We start from the raw sequence: 19,864 nt of genomic DNA, 5'->3' as shown, positions 1-19,864 counted from the left end.
GTTATAGAAACAACACACATCTAAATTTGAGTGAAAAATAATTTAGAATAAAATAATAAAAAGTAATTGAAACAGGTTTCCCTCAAGAATTTCCCTGTATTTAACACCATCCATCATTCCTGCAATTCTGACCAGTTTCCGAGTCCCTGCCAATGAAAAACATCCCCACAACATGATGCTGCCACCACCATGCTTCACTGTGGGGATGGTGTTCTCGAGGTGATGAGAGGTGTTGGGTTTGCGCGAGATGTAATGTTTTCCTTGATGGCCAAAAAGCTACATTTTTGTCTCATCTGACCAGAGTACCTTCTTCCATATGTTTGGGGAGTCTCCAACATGCCTTTTTTGGTGAACACCAAACGTGTTTGCTTATTTTTTTTTACTTTAAGCAATTGCTTTTTTTCTGGCCACTCTTCCGTAAAGCCCAGCTCTGTGGAGTGTAAAGTGGTCCTATGGACAGATACTCCAATCTCCGCTGTGGAGCTTTGCAGCTCCTTCAGGGTTATCTTTGGTCTCTTTGTTGCCTCCCTGATTAATGCCCTCCTTGCCTGGTCCATGAGTTTTGGTGGGCAGCCCTCCCTTGGCAGGTTTATTGTGATGCCATATTCTTTCCATGTTTTAATAATGGATTTAATGGTGCTCCGTGGGATGTTCTAAGTTTCGTATATTTTTTTATAACCCAACCCTGATCTGTACTTCTCCACAACTTTGTCCCTGACCTGTTTGGAGAGCTCCTTGGTCTTCATGGTGCCACTTGCTTGATGGTGCCCCTTGCTTAGTGGTGTTGCAGACTCTGGGGCCTTTCAGAACAGGTGTATATATAATGAGGTCATGTGACAGATGACATTTAGATTGCACACAGGTGACTTTATTTAACTAATTATGTGACTTCTGAAGGTAATTGGTTGTGTCAGATCTTATTTAGGAGCTTTTTAGCAAAGGGGTAAAAACATATGCACGCACCAATTTTCCATTTTTCATTTTAAAGACATTTTTTAAACAAGTTATTTTTTCCTTTTCACTTCACCAATTTGGACTATTTTGTGTATGTCCATTACATGAAATCCAAATAAAACATCCATTTAAATTACAGGTTGTAATGCAACAAAATAGGAAAAACACCAAGGAGGATGAATACTTTTGCAAGGCACTGTATATTGCTGATAACACATCTGATAATATAAACCACGCATGGTCCAATATGTGAAAATAATTTCAACAATATTTACCAATATGTTATAGGGCCCATTTCTGGAGGGTTGGATGTCCGTTAAAAAAGTCCCCAGAATTGAGCTTCTCAGTCCTTCTACATAACAATTCTGTTTAAAATGATTAGCATTCCCCAGAAGCATGATGGTCATGACTTTCTTACATGAAAGGGGAGGTTAACTTGGCCCCAGTCAATCGACCTGAGATCAACTTAAGTTTCAGTCATGGGTTTTTTGTTTTGCTTTATCCCCTGGACTCTAGAAGTCTGTTATACTCAGCTCTCTGCCATTTGGCTAGAAGATCATCTTAGGAGACTCTCTCTCTCACACACACACACACACACACACTATTACTCAAGATAATGGTGAGTACATTTCCCAGCAGAGAACAGGAAGAGTAGATTCAGTGGGTCTAATAACCCTCCAGGCTGGCTTCAGGAAAAGGACTATGTCCCAAATGGCACCCTATTCCCCATGTCGTGCACTACTTTTTGACCAGGGCCCATAGGGCTCTGGTCAAAAGTAGTACACTACATAAGGAATGGGATGCCATTTGGGACATAACCCCGGAATGTCTTTGGAGACATTACCTTTTGGAAACCCTCCCATTTCTCCTATATTGACTCTGGACAGAACCGGTCCTGATCCATCCTAAACTTCTTGGCTTGTTTGTTGATAGAGGATAGAATAACTCACAATGTTAATATCCAGAACGTTGTCTCCTCTTAGAGGCCGTCATCATTAACATTATCACCCCACCCACTCATCTCCCCAGGCCCTGTGAAGGGCTGGCTAGTGGCTAGTTCTGTCTACCTCAGAGCTCTCTCTCTCACAGACTGTCTGCTGAGGGGGATTATGGTCTGGGTCTACCACAGTTAATTCTCATCAGTTCAAATAGACAGACAACCCTGGCCTGGTATTTGTGGTGGGAAGTGGGCATGAAATATATATATGAGAGTGAGAGGAGAGATTTCTATTTTATTAGGATCCTCATTATCGAAAGCTAGTCTTACTGGGGTCCAACACATAACGACAAATACAGATAAAAGATTTTACAAACATTAACATGCAGTGTGTTTGTTCATCTATCAATTACACATACATGTCAGTACATACACAAATAGGTCACATGGGAGAGACGTTGTGCCGTGAGCTGCTGCTTTATTTGTATTTTTAAACCAGGTTTGCTGTTCACTTGCGCTATATGAGATGGAAGGGAGTTCCATGCAGGTATGGCTCTGAATAACACTGTACATTTCATTGAATTTGTTCCGGACCTGGGGACTGTGAAAAGACCCCTGGTGGCATGTCTGGTGGGGTAAATGCGCGTGCCAGTTCTGTGTGTAAGTTGACTATGCAAACAATCCGGAATTTCCAACACATGAATATAAAAACAAGAAACAATGCAGTCAGTCTTTCCTCAACTTTTAGCCAAGAGTCTGGCATGCATAGCATTGATATTAGCCGCTCTGTCCTGGGCCAGCTGCAGCTTAACTAGGGCATTCTTTGTGGCACTTAACCATATGGCTGGACAATAATCAAGATAGGATCAAAATAGAGGCTGCAGGACTTGCTTTGTGGAGTGTGGTGTCAAAAAAAAGCAGAGCAGCTCTTTATCACGGACAGACCTCTCTCGTTATTTACAACAATTGAATCAATATAATTTGGACCATGACAGTGAGAAAAGAGAGAAAATAGAGAGGGGGAGTCTTGTTGACTATGTAGGTCCCAAGGCTGGTTGGCTGTGATCTCACCACCATAACCACATCCCAGCACTGATCTCTCAGGTGATTGGCTAAATCAGGCATTCTAGGAGTGATCGATATCTCTCATCGAATCCGAGCGTGGTAGCAGTAGGGTGTGTGTTTGTGCGTGCCGCTACAGACAACAAAACATACTGCCTTTGCATGTTCAATTAGAAATGCAAATAATCATTAAATATATTTTTCAACATTCAGAAAGTATTCACGCCCCTTGACTTTTTCCACAATTTGTTGTGTTACAGAGTGGGATTGAAATTTATTTAAACACATTTTTTGTCAACGATCCACACACTTCTCTAAGGTCAAAGTGTAAGAAAAACTAACATTAGTAAAGAATTTATGAAAAATAAAACACTAATATCTTGACTAGATAATACATTTTCTTGTTGAAAAACATAATTCCCATTTGACATTAAGCTATTGTGTGTAGGCCAGTGACAAAGAAAAACAATTGAATCCATTTTAAATTCGGCTGTAACAACAAAATGTGTAAAAAGTCAAGGGGTGTGAATGCTTTCTAAAAGCACTGTATATTTAAGCCATAATGCACGAGGGGGTTGTGGTATATGGCCAATATACCACGGTGCCTTATTGATATTATGAACTGGTTATTAACGTAATTAGAGCAGTAAAAATGCATGTTTTGTCATACTCAAGGTATACGGTCTGATATACCACGGCTGTCAGCCAATCAGCATTCAGGGCTCTAACCACCCAGTTTGTAATGAAAAATATATTGACATCTCCAAAATAAATACACGAGTGCAACAATAGTTTTTTGTAAGGACTTTTTATTCATGGTGAACGAAAGTGTTAGCTTTGAAGGCTTTGTTTGGACATTAGGGTAGAGGTGAGGTGAGATTGTCCTTCTGGAAGTCAGAGGGTAGGCACAAGTTGAACGGTTGAAAGGACTGAGGTACCTTGACGGGTGTGGCAGAGCATGTCAGTCTATGTGATCACAGTGGGGCCCGTGCGGCCGGTCTTCTCGTGGAGCCCAGAGATCTTCAGTGCAATCTCCACCAGAGGTTTCAGCATGACCTGAAGGAAGACAGTCAACCTTAGACTACAGCCCCTTACCATAACCCCTTCCCTGTTACAGTCTTAACAAAATAACTCCACCTGGCTCTCGAGTAGGCCGAGCCGAGCATCTGCAATATTGCTTTCACTTATCCAAACATTTCAGATTTGTGAGCAAGGTGAAGGAGCCAAAATTAATCCGTTTCAGAGGGCCTCTTTATCCAAAATGATTATCAGGGAGTTTCTTCCCCTTCTGCAAGTCTGTCTTTCTTACTCTATCATTCTCCCTCCTGCCCAGAACACTTGATGAAGTGTCAAATCTGTACTTATTTTCATTTTTTATTTTTATTTTTTTCCCCCCATGGTTCCTTTTCCCCCCAACTTCTTCCTGGCCCTGATATCAACCATGACTAAACTCTTAGCCAAACATTCCCTCTCAAGTCAACTAGGAATTCTGGAAGGCACGGTTGTTGGACCTGACGACCCAACGTGTCAAGGCAAATGGTTGTAAGTCTGACATCAGAGCTGCACTCAGGTGTGCCTCGAGGATCAATTTTAGTTTATTGTCTGTAATCAACAACATTGGGAGACAGATTGAAACAGCTGATGTACATTTTTATGCGGATGACACCGTTCTCTTTTCAAGTGGCAGCAGTCTGACTGGCTTTTGAAAAAAAACTCAAAACAGCTTTTAAACATCATTCAACAGAATCTGTACGATTTGAAGCTTGTTCTGATTTCCTCGAAAAACAAAATGAATGGTATTTTCCAATGCTGAACACTTTGAAAACCATGTGATGACTACCTTGGCAGGGCAGTCCATAGAGCAAGTTAAAGCCTTTCAAATATCTGGGAGATTGGGTGGACGAGAAGTTGAGCAACACCACCCTTGTAGAAAACCGTGTCAGGAACCTCAAGCTGTGTATTGAATTTTATTAGCGGCACAAAGCTTGTTTTCTTTCCCTTGAGTTGATTTGCTGTACTTTTCTCTCCGTGTTGGACTATGGTGATACCATTTATGTGCAATCCTCAAGCTCTTCACTAAAGGTTCTTGACTCTGTATATCAGGCAGCCCTTCATTTTGTCACTAGCCAGATGTCTAACTCCTCATTGTGATCTCTACAGTGCTGTCGGCTGGACATAGCAACACGCAGACTCAAGCACCGGTACTTTATTATTTAAAAGGACATTTTATCCATCCTCTCTTCTAGCTCGAAATAAAAACAGATAAAAGCTCAGATCCCAATCTTGTTTTATACTGACAGTGCCGAACATTAGAACAGAGCATGGGGGGGGGGGGTATTTTCATTACTCAGCCCCCTGGTTTTGGAATTCCCTCCAAGCCAACCTAAAACTACAGGACCTGGTGTCCCTGGATGAGTTCAAAGGACAAACAGATGAACAGGTTGTCGAGACATGCATTTGTTCCTAGTTGTCACCCGAAGTAACTACTTGGCGTTGCCTTACGCATATTGTTTCCCTTGAACTATTTTTTGATTCTGTAATTTGACGTATTGCACTCGTTTCTTTTCGGACTTGTGTTGTGTACATGTTCTTTACTGACATGCTGCTTTTTCTATCATGATGCATCTTTCATCTGGTTTGATGCATCTTTGGTCCGCCTGTTTGTCTGAAACTGATGTGTCCACGCTGCTGTCTTGGTCCAGGTTTCTCTTGAAAAATATTTATTTAAAAATCGCAACACTACTAATCTGGTGAAATAAATCAATTCTAAAACAAGCTGTCTGCTAGGTCCAGATTCCAGGCCTCCCCGTCCGGGCTGAGGGGGAAGCCTTTTGAGGGCTATTCCCTCTGACAACGTAACAAACCTTGGAAGCGTGTGTAAATACTTCATCTCCCATCGAGCCGTAGTGACAAGTGTAAGGGCACCCACACTGTGCCCTGTCACATTCAGGTCTCACCTGTGCGTCGCCGTAGATCTTGGCGGGGTCTTTCTCATAGCTGTCTATGTAGAGCCTGACGGTTGCCCCGGCGCTGCCTGTCCCACTGAGACGGAAGATGATCCTGGAGCCGTCGGAGAAGACGATCCTCAGACCCTGAGAGACAGAGAGTTAAACCTGACTATATGATGACTATGGTGAAATGACTTATGGAAGTCAATTTACTGGAAATATGGAGCAAAAATGAATAACATCAATGGAATTTTTCAAGGTACAGTATGCAAGTGCCTTTGGTGATACTTCATGTCCCTACATAGGGAGGACCAATCATCAAATGTGATGGTCATCTTTCGATTAACAAAATTGTTATAAATACCCATCATCCGTTATCATCAAACTATACTGACTCAATAGATCACCCACATTGCATGTTGCAACGGCTCTGCCTAGACGCCCCCTGGGTCCTGTCTCAATACCTGGTTCTTGGAGACGCTGCCGTCCACGGGGTCGGTGTAGGCAAAGTTGTCAGAGACTGCCACCTCGTAACTTTTATCTCCTGACGAGAACTTCTGGCCCACAAAGGACTTGTCAAACATCTTAGCCTCCAGCTCCTTGATCATGGTGTTGGCTTTGTCTGAGTCCACCTCTTCATAGTCATACCTGGTGTAGATTGGATGAGTTGGGGAATGGTCTTAAATGGGAAGACTAAATAAGAGCTCTCAACTGTCAATGTGTACATACTCCATGAGATGAGTGGCGTTAAAAATAGTCAAATGGACCACCTAACGAATGTGTACATTTATGGAGGCTATCATCGAAGAACTTGATATAAAATAAAGCCTAACAAATAGGTCTAAGTACTCCAATACTCTATGAGAAACAGGCCTACAGAATGTGGCCCTGATCCAGATAGACTGTAGTTCTCTAGCTCACCACTGGAGGGTAACAGAGTAGCAGAGTCCATCCCAGACTTACCTGGTGAAGAAGTTCCTGCCAAATTTGTTCCAGTGGTCTTTCATGATTTCCTCCACACTCTGCTTCCTGTGGGCTAGGATGGACATCCAGGCCAGCACCGCCCACAAGCCGTCCTTCTCACGGATGTGATCAGAGCCTGGGGGTAAACAATGAAGAGAGGAGGGGAAGAAGGGTGGTGGTTCAGACATGTGCTAACACCTCTCACCAGAATGCCTTGCCCAACTGACTGGAACGAAGTAATACCACCAATTTGATTGATCAAAATGTTTGAGCTGACGGGCCATAGTAAACAGGCTAGATCCAGATGTTATAATACTTAAATGTGGGTCCCTCACTCACCAGTGCCGAAGCTCTCCTCTCCGCACAGAGACAGCTTGCCAGCGTCCATAAGGTTGCCGAAGAACTTCCAGCCAGTAGGAGTCTCATACAGATTCATCTTCAGGGCTTTAGCCACACTGAGGGACAGAGAGAGAACAAAAGAGCTAATTTTCATGTCCCAACTCCGGCACTTAAACACTGATGAGGAAACTAGGAGCGGCAGGTAGCCTAGTGGTTAGAGCATTGGGCCAGTAACCGAAATGTTTCTGGATCGAAACCCGAGCTGACAAGGTAAAAATATGTCCCTGAATAAGGCAGTTAACACACTGTTCCCCGGTAGGCCGTCATTGTAAATAAGAATTTGTTCTTAACTGACTTGCCTAGATAAATAAAGGTTACATTTAAAAAAGAAATGCTAATTAATGTGCACTGTCCTGGGGGCAAACTACCTGCCCTCCATGACACCTACTGATGTCACAGGAAGGCCAAAAAGATCATCAAGGACAACAACCACCCGAGCCACTGCCTGTTCACCCCGCTACCATCCAGAAGGCAAGGTCAGTACAGGTGCATCAAAGCTGGGACCGAGAGACTGAAAAACAGCTTCTATCTCAAGGCCATCAGACTGCTAAACACCCATCACTAACACAGAGAGGCTGCTGCCTACATTGAGACCCAATCTCTGGCCACTTTAATAATGGTACAAAATACAGTGTATATACATATATGGGTAATGTAACCATCTATTGCACCTTGCCTATGCCACTCGGCCATCGCTCATCCATATATTTACATGTACATATTCTCATTCACCCCTTTAGATTTGTGTGTATTAGGTAATTGTTAGATATCACCACACTGTTGGAACTAGAAGCACAAGCATTTCGCTACACTCACATTAACATCTGCTAACCATGTGTGTGTGACCAATACAATTTGATACATTAATAAATACATATTTAACGCACAACCAAGAAGAAGCTATGAACGGACTGTGTGTGGACATTAGGCTCACTTGTCAAGAGCTCCGCTTGTGGGCATGCTGCGGGCCAGACCTTTGACCCCAGTCTTCTGGAAGTAGGGGATGCAGGTGATGTTGGCTGCGATGACGGCCACAGAGTCCGATGGGTTGACGAAGAAGCCATGCTTTCCCAGGACCATGTTACGATCCTGTGGAGCAGAAAGGAGAGGGTAGGGAAGGAAAGGAAAGGGAAGGAGAGGATCAGCGTCTGAACAGACTGCAGCAGAGACTATGTAGAGACGAGGTTTGGATGGATTGTGGGCTGATTCAAGGACTGGTTCTACTGACACTACGGGACAAGGAATAGCAAGGAATAGCTTCAATTCCAGGCTTCCTACAGCCGAGTGATGAAAAAGACTTGGGAGTGTGGTAACGTCAGACTATGCAAGGATGAGATGAGGCTGAAATCCAGGACTGATTTCCCCCCCCCCCCCCCCCAACTGTCTACTTACACCGTCCCCGTCGAAGGCGGCTCCAAGGTCGTACTCTCCTCCCTTCATGGCGTTGACCAGGTCAGAAGCGTAGGTCAGATTGGGGTCAGGGTGGTGACCACCAAAGTCCTCCTTGGGGACACAGTTGAAAGCACCATCGGCAGCAGCCCCCAACTCCTCACAAACGATCTTCTTCACATAGGGTCCAACCACTGTGGGGGGGGGGGGGGGGGGGGCGCGAGAGGGTAAAGGTTATTATGTATAGGGGTGTGGATGTGCATTGTGTGTGTGTTGGGAATCTAACTTAACTAAAAACAGCATTTAAGAGATTAGACTCATTTAGACAACATGTCACAGTCCTGAAGACACAAAACGGTGTTTGTCCTGGGGATACAAACAGTACTGAGAACAGGAATCTAGCTCATCCACCTTGCTTAGACACACACACACACAGTTGAAGTGGGACGTTTACATACACTTAGGTTGGAGTCATTAAAACTCGTTTTTCAACCACTCCACAAATTTCTTGTTAACAAACTATAGTTTTGGCAAGTCGGTTAGAACATCTACTTTGTGCATGACACAAGTCATTTTTCCAACAATTGTTTACAGACAGGTTATTTCACTTATAATTCACTGTATAACAATTCCAGTGGGTCAAAAGTTTACATACACTAAGTTGACTGTGCCTTTAAACAGCTTGGAAAAATCCAGAAAATTATGTCATGGCTTTAGAAGGTTCTGATAGGCTAATTGACATCATTTGAGTCAATTGGAGGTGTACCTGTGGATATATTTCAAGGCCTACCTTCAAACTCAGTGCCTCTTTGCTTGACATCATAGGAAAAATCAAAAGAAATCAGCCAAGACCTTAGAAAAAAATTGTAGACCTCCACAAGTCTGGTTCATCCTTGGGAGCAATTTCTAAACGCCTGAAGGTACCATGTTCCTCTGTACAAACAATAGTACGCAAGTACCATAATGACCATAATGACCATCATTATGTTTGGAGGAAAAAAAGGGGGACGCTTGCATGCCGAAAAACACCATCCCAACCGTGAAGCACGGGGGTGGCAGCATCATGTTGTGGCGGTGCTTTGCTGCAGGAGGGACTGGTGCACTTCACAAAATAGATGGCATCATGAGGATAGGAAATTATGTGGATATATTAAAGCAACATCTCAAGACATCAGTCAGGAAGTTAAAGCTTGGTCGCAAATGGGTCTTCCAAATGAACAATGACCCCAAGCATACTTCCAAAGTTGTGGTAAAATGGTTTAAGGACAACAAAGTCAAGGTATTGGAGTAGCCATCACAAAGTCCTGACCTCAATCCTATAGAAAATGTGTGGGCTGAACTGAAAAAGCGTGTGCGAGCAAGGAGGCCTACAAACCTGACTCAGTTACACCAGCTCAGTCAGGAGGAATGGGCCAAAATTCACCCAACTTATTGTGGGAAGCTTGTGGAAGGCTACCCAAAACATTTGACCCAAGTTAAGGAATTTAAAGGCAATAGTACCAAATACTAACTGAGTGCATGTAAACTTCTGACCCACTGGGAATGTGGTGAAAGAAATAAAAGCTGAAATAAATCCTCTATTATTCTGACATTTCACATTCTTAAAATAAAGTGGTGATCCTAACTGACCTAAGACGGAAATTTTTACTAGGATTAAATGTCAGGAATTGTGAAAAACTGAGTTTAAATGTATTTGGCTAAGGTGTATGTAAACTTCCGACTTCAACTGTGTGTGTGTGTGTGTGTGTGTGTGTGTGTGTGTGTGTGTGTGTGTGTGTGTGTGTGTGTGTGTGTGTGTGTGTGTGTGTGTGATATATATATGGTGGAGGTGTCATACAGCAGCCAGCACCAGAGAGGTAGGATACAGTATGTGATCTGTACCTCCATGCATGGCGTCCAGACGGACTTTAATGTGATTGGATCCAGACACCAGCCCCTTCAAGGCATGGAAGTCGAAGATTCCCCTCAGCATCTCAGCGTAGGCCTCCACAGAGTCCACAATCTCCACTGTGGAGGATAAACAGCAGAGTTAGGATTGATAAGACTTACTGTAGCATTTTTGTAGACTCAGGATAAAAACAGACAAATGATCAAACTATATTGCATATGCACATACTTTAGATCACAGTGCTTTACTGATTGCAATAACACCTGAACTTCAGTGCCTTGCCCAAGGATTTGTACCAGTGAGCTTCTCACAGATTTGGTCTCCAAGCTAACCCATCCCAGTCAGTTGAGATCTGACACCCAGCTAATCCCATCCAATCCTACAATACCTGTCATGGGCTTGAACGTGTCCACATTGAAAGTCTGCTTGCCGATCTTGGAGATGTCCACTTTGAGGTCAGGGCATATGTGGTACTCTGTTATGCTCTTGCTGATCTGGAAGATTTTGTCTGTGATTCCCTCTGGAGCAGGACCTGGGGGCAGAGACATTCAGTAGGGTGAGGAGGATAAGGAAGAGGTTAGAGAAACAGCCATACTCCACCACTATGTATACTAATCTTTGTCTTAAAATTATCAATTGAAGTATCAGCATTGCTCTGCTCACACTATCCTGAAACGTGCTCCACCTTACTAGCTCTGGCTTTGCCGACAGCTACTATGAAAGAAAAAAAAAAGACTTACTGTGATGTGGTTGTCCCATCTAGCCATCTTAAGATGAATGCATTACCTGTAAGTCGCTCTGGATAAGAGTGTCTGCTAAATGGCTAAATTGTAAATGTAAATCTTCATCAAAGGTCAGTGAAGTTTAAACGTTACCCTCCAGCACAGTCTCATCCCCTATTCCCATCTCTCACCGGTCTCTCTCCTCTATGGGTTTTCCCTTTCTCCCTCCTGTGTCTCTCTTTCCAGTCTCTCTCCTCCCTTCCCATCCCCTTCCTGTCTTCCTACCTCTCCATTTCATCGCTCTCCTTCCTATCCCTCTCCTCTCCCATCTCACCTCCGGAGGCTATGTTGTACTTGATGCCAAAGTCTCCGTTGGGGCCACCGGGGTTGTGGCTGGCCGTGAGGATGATTCCTCCCACAGCTTTGAGCTTGCGGATCACACAGGACACAGCAGGGGTGGACATGATGCCATCCTGACCGATGACCAGGTGGCCGATCTACATGGAGATAGGAGAGAAAGCGAGGGACGGGGAGAACAATGGGCTAATCAGCTTTCTCCGATGTCGTTTTTTTATATATGTTATACTGTGTACTATATTCCCTGCCGTTCTGCGCGTGCCACATTTGCATATTCTCTGGTCAGAACCTGCCTGAACCTGTTGAGTGGAGTAGCGCATTTCCCCCCAGGCCTTTTGTTGTTTCATTATTAATAATAACTTTGTACATGTGTGCATTCCTGCAACAATAAGTACCTTATAATTTGTATCAACATTTCCTTGTTGTAATTATGCTGTTGTTTCTACTCAAGCACACAGAGTTAAGTTATTTTCCATTGCTAGCTAATTGATTTGCACGTGGCGGCCTCATGCCCAATAATTGGTACATGTATAGAGAATGAATATTTGTTTTTGTCCTGTCGTGACCCTTGTATATATCTTTAAAAAAAAAAAAAAACGCATTTCTTTTTTAAATATTTTCCTAAACCTCAACTTCTAAATACTCTCCTGCAACCCGCCTCACCCATGGATCTGTTTTTTTCTCTAAAGTATTTCTATTTACTTTGGATCTGGAATCCCTCAACTGAAGCTAGCCAGCTAACTACCTACCAGTTATCAGTCAGCAAACCATTGCTAGCGGTCATCAGCTAACCTTTAGCTCGGAAAGCTCTCGCTAGTTCGAACAACTTGACTCAAACCAGAGCATAACGGACCTATTATTATTATTATTATTTATTTTTTATTTTTCTTCCCATATCCCTACCAGAAACTCTGAACATTTTCATTTTTTGCAACCCTTTGCAACTAGCTAACCGCAATCCCGGGTGACTACTCCTGGCTAGCGTTTCCATCCCGGAGCAAGCACCAATTAGCCTAAAGCTAGCCTGGCCAGGGCTCCTGTGCTACCACCGAAACCCACTCCTGGGCTACAATATCCAGACCCCTTCTATTGCCGGTACGGGGCATGGAACTCCGCCGATCCTCTACGACTGGAATACCGACATAATCTGCCCGAGGATTCCAACAGGCCTCTCAGGCGCGACGTCCGCTGAAGGCCCATTCTGCTAACCGCGGCCTACTAGCTACCTAGAGCTACTTGGAACCCTACTCATTCCACGACTGGTCTATCGACATCACCGCACGAAGAGGCAAAAACAGACTTACCACCATCGCAACGTCCTCCAAAGGCTAACTTGCTAGCCCCGGTCTGTTAACTGCTAGCTTGCTTGCCCCGGTCTGCTAACTGCCAGCCCCGGTCTGCCAACTGCTAGCTTGCCAGCCCCGGTCTGCCAACTGCTAGCTTGCCAGCCCCGGTCTGCCAACTGCTAGCTTGTTTAGCCCCGGCCTACTAACTGTTAGCTTGTTTAGCCCCGGCCTACTAACTGTTAGCTTGTTTAGCCCCGGCCTACTAACTGTTAGCTTGTTAGCATCGGCCTGCTAACTGTCTGAATCGCCGTGTCCCCAGTCAGCCCAACTACTCACTGGACCCATATGTTCACTTGGCTACGCATGCGTCTCTCCAATATCAATATGCCTCGTCCATTACTGTCCTGTTTAGTGATTACTGTCTTATTTCACTGTAGAGCCTCTAGCCCTGCTCAATATGCCTTAACCAACCATGTTGTTCCACCTCCTACTTATGCGATGACATCACCTGGTTTAAACGTCTCTAGAGACTATATCTCTCTCATCATTACTCAATGCCTAGGTTACCTCCAATGTACTCACATCCTACCTTACCTTTGTCTGTACACTATGCCTTGAATCTATGCTATCGTGCCCAGAAACCTGCTCCTTTTACTCTGTTCCGAATGTGCTAGACGGCCAGTTCGTATAGCCTTTAGCCGTACCCTTATCCTACTTCTCCTCTGGTGATGTGGAGGTTAATCCAGGTCCTACAGTGCCTAGCTCCACTCCCACTCCCCAGGTGCTCTCATTTGTTGACTTCTGTAACCGTAAAAGCCTTGGTTTCATGCATGTTACCATTAGAAGCCTACTCCCTAAGTTTGTTTTACTCACTGCTTTAGCACACTCTGCCAACCCGGATGTCTAAGCTGAGTCTGAATCCTGGTTTAGGAAAATCACCAAAAATCCTGAAATCTCCATCGCTAACTATAACATTTTCCGCCAAGATAGAACTGCCAAAGGGGGCGGTGTTGCAATCTACTGCAAAGATAGCCTGCAGAGTTCTGTATTACTATCCAAGTCTGTACCCAAACAATTCGAGCTTCGACTTCTAAAAATTCACCTTTCCAGAAACAAGTCTCTCACTGTTGCCGCTTGCTATAGTACTCCCTCTGTCCCCAGCTGTGCCCTCGATACCATATGTGAATTGATTGCACCCCATCTATCTTCTGAGCTCGTGCTACTAGGTGACCTAAACTGGGACATGCTTAACATCCTAGCCATCCTACAATCTAAGCTTGATGCCCTCAATCTCACACAAATGATCAATGAACCTACCAGGTACAACCCCAAATCCGTAAACACGGGCACCCTCATAGATGTCATCCTAACTAACTCGCCCTCCAAATACACCTCAGCTGTTTTCAATCAAGATCTCAGCGATCAGTGCCTCATCGCCTGCATCCGTAATGGGTCTGCAACCAAACGACCACCCCTCATCACTGTCAAACACTCCCTAAAACACTTCCGCGAGCAGGCCTTTCTAATCGACCTGGCCGGGGTATCCTGGAATGACATTGACCTCATCCCGTCAGTAGATGATGCCTGGCTATTCTTTAAAAGTGCCTTCCTCACCATCTTAAACAAGCATGCCCCACTCAAAAAATGTAGAACTCGGAATAGATATAGTACTTGGTTCTCTCCAGACCTGTCTGCCCTTGACCAGCACAAAAACATCCTGTGGCGTTCTGTATTAGCATCGAATAGCCCCTGTGATATGCAACTTTTCAGGGAAGTTAAAAACAAATAAACACAGGCAGTTAGAAAAGCTAAGGCTAGCTTTTTTAAACAGAAATTTGCATCCTGTAGTACTAACTCAAAAAAGTTCTGGGACACTGTAAAGTCCATGGAGAATAAGAGCACCTCCTCCCAGCTGCCCACTGCTCTGAGGCTAGGAAACACTGTTACCACTGATAAATCCACTATAATTGAGAATTTCAATAAGCATTTCTCTACGGCTGGCCATGCTTTCCACCTGGCTACCCCGGTCAACTACCCGGCACCCTCCACAGCAACCCGCCAAAGCCCCCAACATTTCTCCTTCACCCAAATCCAGATAGCTGATGTGTTGAAAGAGCTGCAAAATCTGGACCCATACAAATCAGCCGGGCTAGACAATCTGGACCCTCTCTTTCTAATATTATCTGCCGAAATTGTTGCAACCCCTATTACTAGCCTGTTCAACCTCTCTTTCGTATCATCTGAGATTCCCATAGATTGGAAAGCTGCCGCGGTCATCCCCCTCTTCAAAGGGGGAGACACTCGAGACCCAAACTGCTACAGACCTATATCTATCCTACCGTCTTTCTAAGGTCTTCGAAAGCCAAGTTAACAAACAGATTATCGACCACTTCGAATCCAACCGTACCTTCTCCGCTATGCAATCTGGTTTCAGAGCTGGTCATGGGTGCACCTCAGCCATGCTCAAGGTCCTAAATGGCATCATAACCGCCATCGATAAGAGACATTACTGTGCAGCCGTATTCATCGACCTGGCCAAGGCTTTCGACTCTGTCAATCACCACATTCTTCTTGGCAGACTCGACAGCCTTGGTTTCTCAAATGATTGCCTCACCTGGTTTACCAACTACTTCTCTGATAGAGTTCTGTGTGTCAAATCGGAGGGCCTGTTGTCCGGACCTCTGGCAGTCTCTATGGGTGTGCCACAGGGTTCAATTCTCGGGCCGACTCTCTTCTCTGTATACATCAATGATGTCGCTCTTGCTGCTGGTGATTCTCTGATCCACCTCTACGCAGACGACACCATTCTGTATACTTCTGGCCCCTCTTTGGACACTGTGTTAACTAATCTCCAGACAAGCTTCAATGCCATACATGCCTTCCGTGGCCTCCAACTGCTCTTAAATGCAGGTAAAACTAAATGCATGCTATTCAATCGATCACTGCCCGCACCTGCTCGCCCGTCCAGCATCACTACTCTGGACGGCTCTGACTTAGAATACGTGGACAACTTCAAATACCTGGGTGTCTGGTTAGACTATAAACTCTCCTTCCAGCATTTCCAATCCAAAATTAAATCTAGAATCGGCTTCCTATATCGCAACAAAGCATCCTTCACTCATGCTGCCAAACATACCCTCGTAAAACAGACCATCCTACCGATCCTCAACTTCGGTAATGTCATCTATAAAATAGCCTCCAACACTCTACTCAACAAACTGGATGCAGTCTATCACAGTGCCATCTGTTCTGTCACCAAAGCCCCATACACTACCCACCATTGCGACCTGTACGCTCTTGTTGGTTGACCCTCGCTTCATACTCGTCGCCAAACCCACTTGCTACAGGTTATCTACAAGTCTCTGCTAGGTAAAGCCCCGCCTTATCTCAGCTCACTGGTCACCATAGCAGCACCCACTCGTAGCACACGCTCCAGCAGGTATATCTCACTGGTCACACCCAAAGCCAATTCTTCCTTTGGTCGTCTTTCCTTCCAGTTCTCTGCTGCCAATGACTGGAACGAACTGCAAAAATCTCTGAAGCTGGAGACTCATATGTCCCTCACTAGCTTTAAGCACCAGCTGTCAGAGCAGCTCACAGATCACTGCACCTGTACATAGCCCATCTATCTACCCATCTCATCCCCATACTGTATTTATTTATCTTGCTCCTTTGCACCCCAGTATCTCTACTTGCACATTCATCTTCTGCACATCTACAATTCCAGTGTTTAATTGCTATATTGTAATTACTTCGCCACCATGGCCTATTTATTGCCTTAACTTACCTCATTTGCACTCACTGTATATAGACTTTGTTTTCTTTTGTTCTACTGTATTATTGACTGTATGTTTTGTTTATTCCATGTGTAACTCTGTGTTGTTGTACGTGTCGAATTGCTACGCTTTATCTTGGCCAGGTCGCAGTTGTAAATGAGAACTTGTTCTCAACTAGCCTACCTGGTTAAATAAAGGTGAAATAAATAACGTGTGGACCGTCTTCTTTAATTATAACCGCAGACACGAGAGGTACTCATTTCATAGTCTTTATGGTATAATTTTCTGTTCATGCATTTAAGTCCATTTCTCCATTAGTTCTGCATGCTACTATGGCGTCTGAGAATCACAAGCTTCATTTTTTTTTTACTCCATTGAAGTGGTCACCATGACCCTTTGGCCTGTGTAGCCACTTGGCCTGTTCATGGTATAGCTCTACCCTGCCCCCTTGTGGAGCTTTATAATTAGGTTTTGCCTGTGTTAATCAACGGTGCATTATAACTGTCATATTGTCAATACGCCTTACTGTTCTAATAGCTGCTTATTATTTTACCGCTGTGATATTGTCTTGATGCTTATATCCTGATACTGTACCAATATTGCATACTAATTACCATTTCTTTACTCTGTACTTTCAGAAAACCACACACACACACACACACATTTTGAAACCCCTGTGAAAATATTTCCATTAAACATCTTAAACATCATAACTGGACATCTTTCTTACCGAAGATTGAGGCCGGCTTTTGTATGACTAACAACATTTAGTGAACGCACTGTAGACTCCTTTACATACTGTACATCCTATTTATTTGATTACATTCACCCATTCAGTCTACACACACTGGGAGGATGACAATAAGAGAGGAGTATTCTGATTCAACATGCCGGTGGTGAGGTCAGGCTGCTATGTGGGAGCTAAACAAGCAACTGAGCGACACGGGATAGTATGGGAAGTAAACAATTTTTGGGGGTTGGTAGGATATTGTGTTTACAATATTGCGAAAACTACTGGGCAGCATATATCCTCGAGGTTAGAGCATTGGGCCAGTAACTGAAAGGTCACTGGTTCGAATCCTGGGGCTGACAAGGTAAAAAAAAAATGGAAAAAAAAGGCACTTATCTCCAATTGGGCCTGGGGAAGTGTCTCAGGGGGAGTTGGGATATGCAAGAAACATATTTCCCTTACACACTTGTGTGTGTGTGCGTAACAGGACAACAATAAACCCTCCCCAAATTATTATTTTCATCATCAGTCTATTGTCTGTCTGAGACTACATCCGGGTAACATCCCCTTTAACTTACCTAATAGGCCTACATCAAAAGTTAAGATGACATGGGCAGCAAATGAAACGCAGCAATACATTATTCATCATGAATATGATGCATGTAGAGTTGATGTGATGATCATGATGTTCGTTTTGTGTAGGATCATAATGGGACAGATCATATTGGAGTTATATGGTGTGATAATGACATCGGTCTGCCTGTACATCGTGTTCAGCCAGGAGGTCATCGTGTGTCTAGTTTAACAAGATGTGCCTGTGTACCCAAACGCCCATCTCTCTGTAATGCAAACCGCAGGGCTACGTGACAGCACACCACCACGCCTTCCTCTAAAGTCGCAGAGGGAACGAACAGAACGAACGGCTGTGCGTGCCACTGACATCCAAAAAAACAGCCTCTCCTAATAAAATAACCCCTCAGTGTTGCACTTTTTCCCCCGAGTATTACAAACTTGCAGAGAACCGTTGCCTTTGTTTGTATACTAAACATTCATGGCAAGGAAGAGTGCTCACTGACTGGATATGCTACATAAGGGGAACCGGATGGTGTAGTGTTGTTTTGCGTCACCTGGGGAAAGGGCAAGGGTATCCTACCATTTAACATGCCATCTCCGTGCACTTCATCGAAAGATCAGCGGGGTCATTTAGCACCAGAGACAGTCTAAGAACTCCACTTGACCCCTATCACGTTCCGATACATGGGGCTTGCACGTCATTCAACGTCCATGAGGATCCAATACTTTCTTTAAAATTATCCTATGCATGTGATTTGATATGAGAGAGAGAGAATTGTCATTTTGGATTATATATTCCAAATAAATATATCTTAAGCAAATGTAGGCTCACACTGATAGTTATTTTAGTCTACATGACAGCAATTAAAATGAATGTATCCTCCAACTTCAACACAATCACAGAAGCGCTACAATGTATCAACGACTGGAGCTGCCACTGTCAACACCCGGAGCTGTCAAAGATGCTAGGCTAGCTGCTGATGCTATGCACGTTTGAGGGTGAGGCCTAGGTTTAAGAGTCATGTTTTAGGGACTACAGCTGGACTATGACAGAATTATTACTGACCCCATTAGCAGCGGCGATCTGGATGATCAACTGAATGGCATCTTTCATGAAAAATCTTCCATCTCCTCCCACTACGAGCAGTCCAGGCTGACGCTCCGCTGGGTCGATGCAAGAAATAATGCTTTGGATGAAGTTCTCTGCATAGTGCGCATTCGTTTGAAAGACTGTCACCCTTTTCCTCAGGCCACTCGTACCAGGCTTCTGGTCGGGATATGCCTTGGTTTTGACTACTGTGATTTTCGTCATTTTCCCAAATAAAGTTGACAGCCCGTGTGATCCGCTGATTCAATGGAGGCGAATGCGCCCCACAGCCTGCCACAAGTCCCCCTTGATCGGATCCCGCCCACTTTTACATTTAAAACGACAGTACTCCAATTTGAATTCAGGCCTGTCAGTGCATGAAGGAAACCATATTTCGCTTTGTAAGTAAGGATGCAAGATGTTGGATGCCACCGTGTACAGTGCCTTCAGAAAGTATTCATACCCTTTGACTTATTCCACATTTGGTTGTTTTACAACAGGGCTGTCAAACTCATTCCACAGAGGCCCGAGAGTCTGCAGCTTTTTTTTTTAAATTTTCATTTCAATTAAGACCTAGACAACCAGGTGAAGGGAGTTCGTTACCGTATTTCATGAATTCAGAAACTAGGCTCTCCATGGAATTAGTTTGAATGTGTGTTACAGCCTGAATTCAAAATGGATGAAATATTTTTTTTCACACCCATAATGACTAAGTGAAAACATGTTTTTAGAATTTTTTGCAAATGTATTGAAAATGAAATAGAGAAATATCTAATTTAGATAAGTATTCACA

The 19,864-nt window shown here is 44.0% G+C and overlaps 1 protein-coding gene across 4 annotated transcripts; it reads right to left on the bottom strand.

The window, feature by feature from the left end:
• Nucleotides 1–3,745: 3,745 nt before the first annotated feature.
• Nucleotides 3,746–19,331, bottom strand: LOC100194572 (phosphoglucomutase 1). 4 transcript variants are annotated; one of them, NM_001139658.1, is given in 11 exon segments: nucleotides 3,746–4,009; nucleotides 5,911–6,045; nucleotides 6,366–6,549; nucleotides 6,865–7,000; nucleotides 7,204–7,319; nucleotides 8,198–8,352; nucleotides 8,656–8,846; nucleotides 10,534–10,659; nucleotides 10,929–11,072; nucleotides 11,597–11,759; nucleotides 19,051–19,331. In NM_001139658.1, coding segments are annotated over 11 exon segments (1,686 nt in total). In that variant the 5' UTR covers nucleotides 19,297–19,331; the 3' UTR covers nucleotides 3,746–3,919.
• Between the last annotated feature and the right edge of the window lie 533 nt (nucleotides 19,332–19,864).

This window comes from Salmo salar, chromosome 23 (genome assembly GCF_965601325.2).
Source record: "Salmo salar chromosome 23, fSalSal1, whole genome shotgun sequence".
NCBI lineage: Eukaryota > Metazoa > Chordata > Actinopteri > Salmoniformes > Salmonidae > Salmo > Salmo salar.
The sequence above is the reverse complement of the archived record's forward strand: the minus strand, read 5'-3'. Positions and strand labels throughout refer to the sequence as shown.

Bases quoted from the DNA above. Each gene is read 5' to 3' on its own strand.
- LOC100194572 (XM_014168710.3), bottom strand. The intron at 8,847-10,533 runs GTACAGATCACA...CCCCCCCCACAG, and splicing joins TCTGGACGCCATGCATGGAG to TGGTTGGACCCTATGTGAAG. The intron at 6,046-6,365 runs GTATTGAGACAG...TCTGTCTCTCAG, and splicing joins GCAGCGTCTCCAAGAACCAG to GGTCTGAGGATCGTCTTCTC.